The sequence below is a fragment of the Coregonus clupeaformis genome, chromosome 8, assembly GCF_020615455.1.
Source record: "Coregonus clupeaformis isolate EN_2021a chromosome 8, ASM2061545v1, whole genome shotgun sequence".
In the NCBI taxonomy this organism is placed as follows: domain Eukaryota; kingdom Metazoa; phylum Chordata; class Actinopteri; order Salmoniformes; family Salmonidae; genus Coregonus; species Coregonus clupeaformis.
The window spans coordinates 51,175,542-51,190,393 of NC_059199.1; the positions used below are offsets into that span (position 1 = coordinate 51,175,542).

Consider the following 14,852-nt stretch of genomic DNA (forward strand, 5'->3'; position numbering starts at 1 on the left):
CTGATTGGGAGCCATATTTATACTGTCTATTTTCCCTTTGTGTTTGTGGGTTCTTGTTCTGTGTTCGGTCATTGTTACCGTGGACTTCACGAGTCGTTTCTTGTTTTGTTGATTGTGTTCTATTATCACTAAAGATATTAAAGTTAAACATGTTCGTTCATCACGCTGCGCCTTGGTCTATTCCTTACGACGATCGTGACATTAACTGACTTGCCTAGTTAAATAAAGGTTAAATTACATTGAAATTAAATTAAAAATCTCAACGACACACTCACGCAAGCACCCACACATAAATACAAAAACAAATACACACATCCATGACCAATTGATTACAGCATTACCCCAAAAATGGAGGAGGCATGTGGGAGCAGGAGGAGGTAGGGAACTACTCTGTATGCCCAATATAAAGGATCAAAACTGGCGGAGGAATAAAAATAGCATAAATAGGAAAGTATACCAGTTTCATTTGAGGACCAGGATGTTGACAGCTGTGCCATACAGATTGCAAAATAGTTGGGAAGAGATTTTTGATGTACTGATTCGATTCCATGGTACACCGGTGTGTGAGTTGATATATAAAACGACGCAAGATTCAAGACCATGCTTTTCAGCTAAAATTATTATATAGAATTCTTGCCACCAACAACATTTTTAATATTTGGGGCATACAATCATCGAAGCTCTGCATATTTTGTTGTGAGGATACAGAATCAATAGACCATTTATTTTGGTATTGCCCTAAGGTAGCCTGTTTCTGGTCTCAGGTTCAGGAATGGCTGAAAATGCATAACATTGATCTACAATTGACCCTAGAAATAGTACTGTTGGGAGATCTGGAGAGACCGGGTCAGTCAATTACTAATATACTAATACTCTTAGTAAAATTATTTATCTTCAACTCGCAATCTGTGGATTCTATTCGATTAGATAGATTTAAATTGTATGTTAAACATCACAGCATAGTTGAAAGATATATCTGGGGCGGCAGGTAGCTTAGTGGTTAAGAGCGTTGTGCCAGTAACCAAAAAGTCGCTGGTTCTAGTCCCCGAGCCGACTAGGTGAGAAATCTGTTGATGTGCCCTTGAACAAGGCACTTAACCCTAATTGCTCCTGAGTGTCGCTCTGGATAAGAGCGTCTGCTAAATGAAACAAATAAAAAAAACATATGGTGCGTAGAAATCCGAAGAGGGTGGCCAGCAGAGATAGGTGGGATGGGCTGAGGGTTGGGATGTGGGAGTGGAGTTGCTGGGCAGGGGATAGAATGATGGTCAAAGATACCATTTTAAAGAAATAAAGTCAAAATAAAACATAACAAACAGTAAGTTTGAATGACACAGTGTTGTTACAGCTAATGCCTGTTTGCCTGAGGCTGATGCCTTGATGTCTTTTGTTTGTTGCATTGTTGTTTCCTGTTTTCCTTTTGTCTTTTTTCTCTGTTCATTTTTTTGGTTGTTGGTGCATTGGGGACGGGGTGTCTTGGCGGTGGGGAATGGAATTATTTTGTTTTTCTCGGGGGGCAGCTCAGCTCATGGGGAACTGTGGGGGGGATCTTGGAGGACTGGTGGCCTGGCGGTTGGGAGCTTGGCCCGGTAGCTGATGGATCGCTGGTTCGGGTCCCCGTTTTTGACCTTGTGGGAGATCTGTCGACGTGCCCTTGAGCAGGGCGTTGACCCTGGTTGCTTCTGTGTGTCACTCTGGATGGGAGTCTGTTAGATGACTAATGTGATGTAGATGTTGAGCGGCTTCACTGTAAGTAGATTGTATGTTTTAAATATTCAATCAAAAAATATATAGATATATATAAAAAATACAAATACACACATGCACCATGCACCCACACTTTATTTAAGCGTTTGTGAGAATTATGGATTATAGTCCATTATCATAGTATGATAAATTAAAACAACAACGGGGGGTGGAGTAAAAAGTAAGACATGTTCAAATGAATGTTCTGATGAAGGCCGAATAGTCAAGCTTTTAATAGTTGCTTCAATAAAATAATACGTTTTTAATGGTGAGCGAATGTTGAGCCTTATCCTTTTCAGTAAGAAATGTTCAAAGAAAGAGAACTTTGGGGACTGATCAAGGCATCAAAGCATCAAAAAGTTTCATCATAACTCTGTTCTGACATTTAAAATGTTTAAAAGACACATGAGTTGAATTAGGGTACTTCTCTTTATCAGGTTGGGAAGAGAACAGGAGAATGTCTATCTACACCTATAGCTATCCTGTCTATTGTCTCCTGTGACATAATCAAGTCGTTGTCTTGCACCACGGAATTGAACCTATTACAGCCTGCTTCCTGTCTGGGTAAGAGGCAAAAATACTATTGCGGTACCGGTTATATCTAACTTCTGGGTAAGACGCTGTATTAAAAAAACACATCTTTATAGTACCTGTTATACTGTATGCATCTAACTTCACAATAATGTAAATGATAGGAAAAAGCAGATTCTGCAGCACACATTAGGAACAGTTAAAAATCATGTTAAGGTTTAGCGAATGTCTGAAGCTGTTAAAATATGTATGTAATTTACATATGATAATATGCATTATGTAATCACCATGTATCGGTATGGTACTCTAATCTATGAAAGCATTATAGTAGTGCTACTGAATCCCAGTTAGAGGCCTTCAGCATCTTTCCAGTCTTCCAACATTATCAACTATTCCTAGTGAAACAGCAGTTTCCCAAATCAGTACTGACCCTGTAACTGTAATTAACACTGGTCCCAAGTACTAGAGCTTGATGATTCCTGCATAGAGCTGGCATAATTATCGCATAATCGTGTAACCGACAATTATGGTCAATAACCATGAACAAAAAAATTGTCTTATAGTCTTAATACATTCATTTTAGGAAAACGGGGATTCAACTTTATATTCAAGTTTCAGGAGAATGGGGGATTCAACTTTATATTCAAGTAGACATAGTTTACCCAATAGCAGTTTTATATTTTTACATGAAGTGGGTAAAGCTGGTAATCATTTTACGAGCGGAACGGCACAGTTGGGAGGAGAAGCTTAATTTCCAAAAGTTCCAAGTGGTCAATTCAATTCGTTTTTGAGACAGGGATGTCACCAAAGCTGTGTTCTATTAATTAGGTATGTCCTAGCTAATTAGGTATGTCGTAGCTAAAGATGCATTATGAAGCACTACAAGGTCAAAAAATGTTTAACAAAAATGACAATTATGACAATAACCGTGGCCATTTGCATGACAAGTAAGCCTAATCGTTACCCAAAATTCCATAATCGTCACAACTATAGCAACAGACAGTTTCCAGATAGGTATGTTGTGAAGGGGAGGTGTAGTAATGGTGACAGAAGTGACAGACAGCTGACACGGTCTACATTTCAATATCCATACTAGCATACTACTTAGAATGCATGCATGCTCAATAGACTGCTTCATTCTAAGTGCTACGCTAGTGAGGATATTGGAAAAGAGCCACTGTTGTTGCTGTATCACTGGTCCTTGTCAGGCTTGTAGATGGAGAGGGTTCTGGCTGAGGGGTCTGTAGCATTGATCCAGCGGGGCATCCAGTAGTGGCTGAGCCACTTGGCCTGGCCCGGGTACTGCTTCTCAAACACCTGGCGGTAGAAGTACGCCTCTTTGGTTCTGGGAGGGAGGAACGGGAACGTTTTAGGAGCCTTCTCCAGCTGGAAGTCGTTCACCTTGGAGGAGAGAAAGAAGGAGTCAGAATGTGTGTGTGCGTATATGTGATGTGCCAGCGTGCCAGCGTGCCTGCTGTGTGTATGTGCGTGCCTGCTGTGTGTATGTGCGTGCCTGCTGTGTGTCTGACTGTGTGAATGTGTACCTCAGACTCCATCTGGTCCTGCAGGCTGTTGTACCAGGACTTCTTGACAGACGTCATTCCGTCACTGAAGGCCTCTTTACGTCTCCATAGGATCTCGTCTGGGATCAGGTTCAGACCTTTAAACGAGTCTCTGAGGAGGTGCTTCTCCACTCCATCCTGGTTACACACACATCCCTCAGTGAAACTGAACTGTTTGGAATTATAGCACTGGAATCCTTTACATGTTTAGAGACTGATTTTTGCCGCAAGGACTCTGATTTGGATACACAACACTTACAACAATCACTCAATCCACATATTTTCCACTTTTGCAATAATACATTACTTCCGATTTCATACTCCACTATCTCATCAGAGCCAAATGTAGGGGATAGGTAGATTGGGATAGTGAGGATATAGTGATAGGGCTGAGAAGACTGACCTTAGGTTGCCTCATCTCCTCAGGTAGGGAGAGGTAGTACGCTGTGAACCTGTGGTCCAGGAAAGGCACTCTCAGCTCCAGACTGTAGAGAGAAGAGGAAAGTCAGTTAGATGCCATCTTTAAATCCTAGATCTTCTGTATTGAACCTATAGCTTCTCAAAAGAAAGAAAGAAAGAAAGAAAGAAAGAAAGAAAGAAAGAAAGAAAGAAAGAAAGAAAGAAAGAAAGAAAGAAAGAAAGAAAGAAAGAAAGAAAGAAAGAAAGAAAGAAAGAAAGAAAGAAAGAAAGAAAGAAAGAAAGAAAGAAGAGCAGATAGTGGTCTGAAAAGTTTGAGGAATGGATGTAAAAATGAAATGAATGTATTGAAAGATAGGTTGATGCCCCTACCCGTGTGCAGCGGTGGTGCGGTCTGCTCTTAGCACGTCAAACAGGTACAGCTCCTTCATCAGACGAACACTGTCCTCTGCTGCCGCCTTGGGAGTGGGAGCCTGGAACAGGAAACACAAAAACTCAGTCATATTCCCAGACATAACAACTGGTTGCAGGGTTGGGTTCAATTCCATTTTCAATTAAGTCAAACCAGGAATGTCCTATAGATTTTCACTTCCTGAATTGACTACTGCATTCACCACAACCCTGTCTGGTACATGAACATTGGTGAGTGGGAGAGAATGACATCTCTGATGTGGAACAGACTAACAGTACCTTGTGGAAGTAGATGTATCCTTGTGTCAGCTCATCAGCGCCTTCCCCAGAGAAGATCACCACACTGTCAGTCTTCTCACGGATGTACTTTGACACTAGGTACATGCCTGTAGAATGAGAAAAGATGATTGGAAACAGAATTGAGTTGAAGTACTCCCTTGCCAAATATACATTTCTTATAAAAGGTTATTGCGCCATCTAGAGGCAAATAAAACCATCTGTATTTGGCTGAAAAAAGTAAATGAAAGTAAACCGATCATCACATGAACTTTGGTCTTTACTTCAAGTTCGTACTTTTGGGACTATTCCATTGTACCAGGCGAACTGAATCACGTATTTCATCCACATATTTGGCCCAGGTCTGGCTGATAGCTTCTCTCTATTGACAGGCTTTTACAGGCCACACTCACTAATCTCCCAGGATTCCACTGGGATTCAAACCAGCCAATCAGGAGGAAAAGGAATGCAGCCTGGCCAGACTCCCTTTGTCCAGGTCAGTGGGCACATTGAGAAGGTACAAAAAAGCTGTCTAGTGTCTAGGTATTTCACAAATGCGTCATCCTCATAGCCTATTAATTCAGCTTCAATGGGTTACCACTTCTGCTTGATGTTTGGAGGTCTAGGCCGATCTAAGATGGGACAGTGTACTCTCTCACCGACAGAGGCGCGTATGGTGGTGATGTCATAGGTCTCTAGGTGAAAGATGACCTCCTCCACGGCTTTGAGACCCTCCTCAGGAGTGAAGTTCACCTCGTGGTGCTCACTGCCGATGTAGGACGCCACCTGGAACAACACAAGACATTCACCAAGACATTCCTTCACGTTGTATCTATTTATTGCCTTCAACTTATTGAGAACACATACTCTTTTACAATTACAGGGAACAATGACTTCACAGGCTGCTTAACAAAGGAGTCTTTAGCATTATATTTGTATTATTCTATTCTATTATGTTGTGTTTTTATTCTTTTAAATGCTCATTTGTAATGCCCTGTGAGCTGTAATGTATTGGGTAAAATAAAGTTGGATTATTACTGATTATGAAGTTATATTGTTACAAAACCGATTGACTAGCCTGCTAATATTGTTGCACTAGCTAAGTATAGGAGTCTTAGGCCTAGTTAACTGGTCTGTAACCTGATTTAAGATGTGCAACTACGTGAGAAATCAGCGTATGAGGACCGTGCTGTATGTACATGTGCCCAGGAGACAGCAAATTTACCCGGATCCAGGGCCAGCTCCGTCCTGACTCCTATGGGTCGGCTAGCCCAAGCAGAGTACTGTTTGTTGTTGAAAAGGGTGACCAAAATACATATTTACAAAAATAAACGTCAAAAGACCGCTCCAAAAATAAAAACGTTAACTAAAACAAAAAAACTAAGACTGGCAGGCTGAAAGGCTCTATGGCCACCTCTCTCTGAAGGATTCACGCTCAACCTGATTGCCTGCACCTGTGGGCTTCATCAAGGCTTGACAGAGCACCTGGACCCGGTTGCTGCTACGCCCTGGGGGATGGAGTGTGGAAGTGGTAGTGTCTAATCATGCTCCTAAGACCTAACCTACCCAGCCCGTTCCATAACAATATCATCATCATTATTATAATGCAGAGTCTCTCTATGGAGGATGGAGAGAGCCTCACTCACCTTGCGAGCAGCCAGGATGTCTGGGCTATCTTCAGCCCCGATAGCGAAGGTCTGGATGGGGTATTTCAACTTCTCTTCTTTGGCCAGTTTGACCAGCGTAGCTGCCACCAGACTGGAGTCCAGACCACCTGGCAGAAATATATAATAACAGTCATATACATCATTTACTAGCTTATCACACGTTTAATTTGACCTATGGTGTAATGATAATATGAATGTATTTTCATTGATGTATTTGCGCAGACAAGCATAAGTGAAAACAACAAGTAACAGACCTCAAGCATTACTTACTCAAGCCACAAGCTTTCATGTGTGACACTACACAAAGAAGCAAAGATACTCTGTAATAATCATTATTTGTACCTGAGAGAAGACATCCAATCCTCCTGTGGGCCATGAGGCGTTTCCGGACAGCGTTCTCAAACAAAGACCGGATGTTGCTCTTCACTGTCTCTGGGACAAAACCTACCGGGGACAGCAAGATATCTTACTGTCATAACACAGGGACCAGTCAACTGAATGGTTAAAGACCAGCAAATCAACTCTAACATACTACACATCCAACTCCTATTGTCAGTGACTATAATGATTTCAGTTGGACAACAGGCTTCATTCATGGCAATACCCTCAATACCAAAAACGTGCATCCTGAAACAATAATCAGTGAGCCATTCCTGCCCCTCATCTTAGGTGTCAAACAACATTTGTCACCTTTCACAGATAGCTAGCTACAGGTAGTGGCACTGTTACATAATGACCTTGACTCACATTATAGCCACATCAATCAAGATGGTGAAGTTATGGAAATATTATGGATAGGTGTGTGTACCTGAGGATAGCCTCTCTACCGTGTCATAGGCAGCGTGGTTGGGCTCCTGGGTGCAGCAGTGGAAGTGGTCCATCTGAACAGACTCTACCTTCCCTGTGGGCTTCAGGTCAAACACCTCAAAGTGTCCTGGGAGGAACGGAGTGATCTTAGGAGGTGAGGACATTGAGTGGGTGATATCAGTCAGACCTGGGAACAAACACAAAAAACATCTGTTTAAGAACGAACATGGTAACACTTTACATGAAGTTGTTGTTATCATACCTGTGTAGTAACACTGTCAGTACATACTAGTAACAACATCTTAACATTTTCTTAAATTGTACTTGAGTAGATGATTTTTTTTCTTCACTCTGTGACTTTAAAGTTCATCCTATCCTATCCTGAATAGGGATTGTTCTTTAATCCACTTGTGTAGCAACCAAAACCGCTCAACCCCAAAGGAGATATTAAGTAAGTAGTCCCCTCTCACCTTTAGCCTCAGAGCACACAGCCAGAAAGCCGTCGTCGGTCAGTAGTTTGAACATGGGCCGCACGCCATACGTATCCCTCCCCAGGAACACCTTCCTATTGGCTGTGTCCAGGAGGATGAAGGCGAACACTCCATCCAATAGGGATGCCATCTTCTGAATGCCGAAGCGCTCGTATAGGTGAAGAAGGATCTCACCGTCTACTTTGGTCTGGTAGTCAGTAAACTCAAACTGATTCTTCAGCTAAAGAGGGAGGAAGATGGAGAAAAGTATTAGGATTATTATGAGATACAAGACATTACAAGTGGTCATACATGCTCATGACATACACTCACCAACATTTTTATTTTGACAGTGAAGCAAAAATGTTTAATTTGGCTCTATCAGTGGTGGGAAAAGAACCCAATTGTCATACTTAAGTAAAGGTAAAGATACCTTAATAGAAAATGACTCAAGTAAAAGTGAAAGTCACCCAGTAAAATACTACTTGAGTAAAAGTCTAAAACTATTTGGTTTTAAATATACTTAAGTATCAATAGTAAATGCAATTGCAAATATATACAGAACTTAAGTATCAAGAGTAAAATAATAAATCATTTCAAATTCCTCATATTAAGCATACTAGAGGGCACAATTGTCTTGTTTTTTAAATTTACGGATAGCCAGGGGAACACTCCAACACTCAGACATAATTTACAAAGAAAGAATTTGTGTTTAGTGAGTCCGCCAGATCAGAGGCAGTAGGGATGACCAGGGATGTTCTCTTAATAAGTGCGCGAATTTGACAATTTTCCTGTCCTACTAAGCCTTCAAAATGTAACAAGTACTTTTGGGTGTCAGGGAAAATGTATGGAGTAAAAAGTACATTATTTTCTTTAGGAATGTAATGGAGTAAAAGTAAAAGTTGTCAAAAATATAAATAGTAAAGTACAGATACCCCAAAAAAAACTACTTAGGAAGTACTTTCAAGTATTTTCACATTAGTACTTTATACCACTGTGATCTATACTCCAGCATTTTGGATTTGAGATCAAATGTTTTATATGAGGCGAGAGTACAGAATGTCTCCTTTTATTTGAGGGTATTTTCATACATACAGTGCCTTCGGAAAGTATTCAGACCCCTTGACTTTTTCCACATTTTGTTAAGTTACAGCCTTATTCTAAAATGGATTAAATACAAACAAGTCCTCAGCAATCTACACACAATACCCCATAATGACAAAGCGAAAACAGGTTTGTATACATTTTTGCAAATTTATTAAAAATAAAAAACAAATACTTTATTTACATAAGTATTCAGACCCTTTGCTATGAGACTCAAAATTGAGCTCAGGTGCATCCTGTTTCCATTGATCATCCTTGAGATGTTTCTACAACTTGATTGGAGTCCACCTGTGGTAAATTCAATTCATTGGGCATGATTTGGAAAGGCACACACCTGTCTTTATAAGGTTCCACAGTTGACAGTGCATGTCAGAGCAAAAACCAAGCCATGAGGTCAAAGGAATTGTCCGTAGAGCTCCGAGACAGGATTGTGTCGAGGCACAGATCTGGGGAAGGGTACCAAAACATTTCTGCAGCATTGAAGGTCCCCAAGAACACAGTGGCCTCCATCATTCTTAAATGGAAGAAGTTTGGAACCACCAAGACTCTTCCTAGAGCTGGCCGCCCAGCCAAACTGAGCAATCGGGGGAGAAGGGCCTTTGTCAGGGAGGTGACCAAGAACCTGATGGTCACTCTGACAGAGTTTCAGAGTTCCTCTGTGGAAATGGGAGAACCTTCCAGAAGGACAACCATCTCAGCAGCACTCCACCAATCAGGCCTTTATGGTAGAGTGGCCAGACAAAAGCCACTCCTCAGTAAAAGGCACATGACAGCCCGCTTGGAGTTTACCAAAAGATACCTAAAGACTCTCAGACCATGAGAAACAAGATTATCTGGTCTGATGAAACCAAGATTGAACTCTTTGGCCTGAATGCCAAGCGTCACATCTGGAGGAAACCTGGCACCATCCCTACGGTGAAGCATGGTGGTGGCAGCATCATGCTGTGGGGATGGTTTTCAGCGGCAGGGACTGGAAGACTAGTCAGGATCGAGGCAAAGATACAGAGAGATCCTTGATGAAAACCTGCTCCAGAGTGCTCAGGAACTCAGACTGGGGTACGACCCTAAGCACACAGCCAAGACAACGCAGGAGTGGCTTCGGGACAAGTCTCTGAATGTCCTTGAGTGGCCCAGCCAGAGCCCGGACTTGAACCCAATCGAACATCTCTGGAGAGACCTGAAAATAGCTACGCAGCAACGCTCTCCATCCAACCTGACAGAACTTGAGGATTTGCAGAGAGGAATGGGAGAAACTCCCCAAATACAGGTGTGCCAAGCTTGTAGCGTCATACCCAAGAAGACTCAAGGCTGTAATCGCTGCAAAAGGTGCTTCAACAAAGTACTGAGTAAAGGGTCTGAATACTTATGTAAATGTGATATTTCAGTTTTAAAATGTGTATACATTTGTACAAATGTCTAAAAACCTGTTTTTGCCTTGTCATTATGGGGTATTGTGTGCAGATTGATGAGGGAAAAAAACGATTTAATCAATTTAAGAATAAGGCTGTAACGTAACAAAATGTGGAAAAAGTCAAGGGGTCTGAAGACTTCCCCAAGGCACTGTATATCTATTTTACCGTTTGGAAATGAATGCACTGTATGTATCTAGTCGCCCCATTTGAAGGTGCCATGTATTTGGACAAATTCACTTATAGTGTATTACATTTAGTCAAAAGTTTAGTATCTGTTCCCATATTCATGGCACGCAATGACTACATCAAGCTTGTGACTCTACAAACTTGTTGGATGCATTTGCTGTTTGTTTTGGTTGTGTTTCGGATTATGTTGTGCCCAATATAAATGAAATAGTAAATAATGTACAGTGTCATTTTGGAGTCACTTTTATTGCAAATAAAAATATAATATGTTTCTGAATACTTCTACATTTATGTGGATGCTACCATGATTACAGATAATCATGAATGTCCCCTGTAGCTCAGTTGGTAGAGCATGGCGCTTGCAACGCCAGGGTTGTGGGTTAGTTTCCCACGGGGGGCCAGTATGAAAATGTATGCACTCACTAACTGTAAGTCGCTCTGGATAAGAGCGTCTGCTAAATGACTAAAATGTAAATGTAATGAATCGTGAATAATGATGAGTGAGAAAGTTACAGATGCACCAAGATCATGCCCCCAAAACATGCCACCCTCTCACCATTACAAATAACAGGGGAGGTTAGCATTTTTAGGGGGTATGATATTTATGCCTCTGTTACTTTCTCACTCATTATCTAAATGGTAAAACAGATATGTATGAAAATACCCTCAAATAAAAAGTGACATTCTGTATGTCACCTCATATAAAACATTTGATCTCAAATCCAAAATGCTGGAGTATAGAGATAAATGAAAAGATTTTGCTTCACTGTCCAAATAAATACATGCTTATCACTGAATCACAATGGATTGTAAGTAGTGTATGCACAATCACATCCAACAATTATGCAGGGCACAAAAGATGTGAGATAATAACTTAATGCCATTTTTATCAATATGATCTTTGAAGATATTAATGACTTTCTTCCCTCCCTGTTTTCCCAAACTCACATGAACAAAAGTTTGCTTAACTTCTTTGGCCACGTATGTCCCTTTGGCATAGAGATAGTACCTTTTTAAGAAAGGAGGAGTTACCTGGCCTAAAGCCATAGTATATCCCTGCTTCGTGACTAGCAAGTAGAAACTGAATACGTTCCACACCAAAACTTGGCCAGATACTAGAGTTCCCTGAGGCCTGGTCCCATTTCCTTACCTACAGTAGCCTGGGGTCCAGAAGTTTGGATTTCAGGCTATACCTTACTATATGTCTATGGGCCGTAACTACTGTGTGGTTTGTAGATCTCCTACCATAGCCTGGGATTTGTGACATGAAACAACAGTGACACAATGTGGATTCCAGGCATACCTTATATGTCTATGGGCCATAACTACTGTGGTGTTTGTAGATCTATTGAGCCTGGGATTTGTGAAACAGTGAAACAATGTGGAGGGCTAGACCTACAGTGTGGTGGTTGTAGATCTCTCCGTTGTAGACAAGCCAGAGGTAGGGGAACTTCTTGACGCGGATGGGCTGCATGCCATACAGCTGGTCTACGATAGCCAGTCGATGGAAGCCGAAGCAACAGTTAGTGAAGCCGTTGATGTTCTCAAAGCGAAAGGCATCGGGGCCCCGGTGGGCGATCTTCATAGCGCTGGTGCACTGAGCCGACAGGCACTCATCACTGCCAAACAAAGCCCATATACCACACATCCTGGGGCTGGAGAGGTGAGAGAGCAGGGCAGGGGAGAGAAAGGAGATAGAGAGCGAGATAGGGGGAAGAGAAAAAGAGGGAGAGGGGGGAGAGAGAGGGGGTAATAAATACATGCAACAAGAGGCAGAGTGGATGGTCTAGAGACTAGTGCCCCTTCAGTAACTGTTCTTTACAACCTTTCAACTGAGAAGGAAGAAAAACTTGAAGGGTTATACAACGGACTATTGGACATATTGTACCTTTGCTAATCAGATAGGAAACTATAAGATTCCACACTATCATACTTTTTACAAAACTATTGATGTCAACGTATTAATCTGTGTATTAGAAGTAGTATTACTAGTAGTATTAGAGTTTGGAAAGCTGTTGTAAAATCTCACTTACTGCTAAATTTTATTAAATCCACGACCCAATACCAAATATAGGGTCATATATCATTTAGCAGTAAGTGAGATTTTACAACATAGCATTCCAAACTCTAATACAACAGCATTGGCAAATTGACAGCTGCTTGAGTGCTGAATCAAAATGTAGGAAAGCTGATGACAGAATTGAACAACCCCCACGCTATAATGCATCATTGACATCATTACATGCTGACCACACTGCTCACGTCGCAAAATAAATGTACACATACATGTTATTCAATCATTGCACCCACACTGCTCACGCGCGTCAAGCTTCACAAATGCATTACCACCACCAACTGGACTGGAGTGTGTACCTCAGTTCATCTTTCAATGAGGAGATGGGAGCTGCAGGACTTGCAGCGCATCAAGAGTCACAAATAGAACCAAGTTCTATTTTAGCAACCAACTTTAAGGTGCATTACCACCACCAACTGGACTGGAGTGTGTACCTCAGTTCATCTTTCAATCACCCACTTGGGTATATGCTCCTAAAAACCAATGAGGAGATGGGAGAGGTGGGACTTGCAGCACGTCAAGCGTCACAAATAGAACCCACTGAGGTACACACTCCAGTCCAGTTGGTGGTGGTAATGCACCTTAAAGTTGGTTGCTAAAATAGAACTTGGTTCTATTGGTTTTTAAGAGCATATACCCACGTGGGTGATTGAAAGATGAACTGCGGTACACACTCCCGTCCAGTTGGTGGTGGTAATGCACTTTAAAGTTGGTTGCCAACTGCCATCTAGAGTCCAAAGAAGAAGAAGCACGAAGGAGGAGATATTACTAGAAACGAACTTTCCCCTTTTATCTGTGGATTAATTGTCGGAGGAGCATGTGCATTTCAGGTTTATATCCCAGGACAAATTAGCTAGCAACAGTAAACTAGCTAGCTAAATTGCCATAAATGTTTAATGCTTTTCGACCTGTCCCCAAATTAATATAGTTGGTTCAGAGTTCGTTTTGATATTTCAACCTGCGTGTCCCTGATCGCGTCTGGTGTGGGTGGACAAAATCAACATGCGCGTGCCCAGTCCAGTCAGAATGTCATTAATGTATTCGAGACTGCAACACACAATTGTATCAATAAGATCATTACCCACAACAAAATAAAAACGCTGAAACCGTTTAGGCAAGTTAGACACCAAAAACATAAAGCGAGTCCCCATCACATTTATTCAACCAAATACTGTGTAGCTCTCTGCTCCACACACGGTAACATTAACGTAAACGTATGTGCCCATGTGGCTTTATCATTCCGCACAAACTACCCGGTAATAGAAAGGACGAGTAACGGTTCTCTCAATGATAAATGAAAAGACACATTCGATTGAAATGTAGCTAAAACGCATGCAGATAGTTTACTGAAAGACATACCTTTATTTCGTGGATACAAAAGGATGACCCAATATTATTATTCTCAGCGGCTGAAATGATGCATCGAGAGAACTTGCTACAGCCAGGGATGCAGACACAGACAAGTGTCAAAGACAGTGCAGTGTAGTGATGACGATGTACTTCAGGAGCGTGACTTGCAACATCATTTACATCATTTAACATCATGTACGGTTGCATCACTTTATGGTTACATTTGAGATTATCAAATTTTACAGATTCTAGTTAGTTTGCAAGCCAAAATAACATGTGACTATAAACATATGTTCATATATAAACATAGATACACTACATGACCAAAAGTATGTGGACACCTGCTCGTGCAACATCTCATTCCAAAATCATGGGCATTAATATGGAGTTCGCCTTATTCTAGCAAGGACATGCAGTTCCAATTTATACTGTAAAATATATAAATGCAACAATTTCAAAGACTTTACTGATTTACAGTTCATAAGAGGAAATCAGTCAATTGAAATAAATAAATTAGGCCCTAATCTATGGATTTCACATGACTGGGCAGGGGTGCAGCCATGGGTGGGCCTCAGAGGGCATAGGACCACCCACTTGGCAGCCAGGCCCCCCAAAACGTGCACAAAATGAGAGAATCAAGCTTTTTGTGCATATGGAACATTTCTGGGAATTTTGATTTCAGCTCATGAAACATGGGACAAAAACATGTATTGTTCCCATGTTTCATGAGCTGAAATAAAAAATCCCAGAAATGTTCCATACGCACACACACAAAGCTTAATTCTCTAAATATGTGCACATTTGTTTGGGGGGCCTGGCTGCCAAGTGGGTGGTCCTAT

The 14,852-nt window shown here is 41.4% G+C and overlaps 1 protein-coding gene across 1 annotated transcript; it reads right to left on the reverse strand.

Moving 5' to 3' along the window:
- Positions 1–1,824: 1,824 nt before the first annotated feature.
- Positions 1,825–14,129, reverse strand: LOC121571911 (asparagine synthetase [glutamine-hydrolyzing]-like). The gene is made up of 12 exons (XM_041883701.2): positions 14,023–14,129; positions 11,989–12,244; positions 7,888–8,128; positions 7,419–7,604; positions 6,953–7,054; positions 6,590–6,717; positions 5,603–5,729; positions 4,947–5,053; positions 4,629–4,729; positions 4,243–4,324; positions 3,822–3,977; positions 1,825–3,678 (listed from the first exon to the last, which is right to left on the reverse strand). Exons 2-12 carry the CDS (start codon positions 12,235–12,237, stop codon positions 3,469–3,471), a joined length of 1,689 nt encoding a protein of 562 aa, XP_041739635.1. The 5' UTR covers positions 12,238–12,244; positions 14,023–14,129; the 3' UTR covers positions 1,825–3,468.
- Positions 14,130–14,852: the final 723 nt, after the last annotated feature.

Coding starts and splice junctions, on each gene's coding strand:
- LOC121571911 (XM_041883701.2), bottom strand. CDS start 12,237: ATGTGTGGTATATGGGCTTTGTTTGGCAGTGATGAGTGCCTGTCGGCT. Junction 4,325..4,628: donor CGCACCACCGCTGCACACGG/GTAGGGGCATCA, acceptor TTCTCTCTACAG/TCTGGAGCTGAGAGTGCCTT. Junction 3,978..4,242: donor AGGAGATGAGGCAACCTAAG/GTCAGTCTTCTC, acceptor GTGTGTAACCAG/GATGGAGTGGAGAAGCACCT.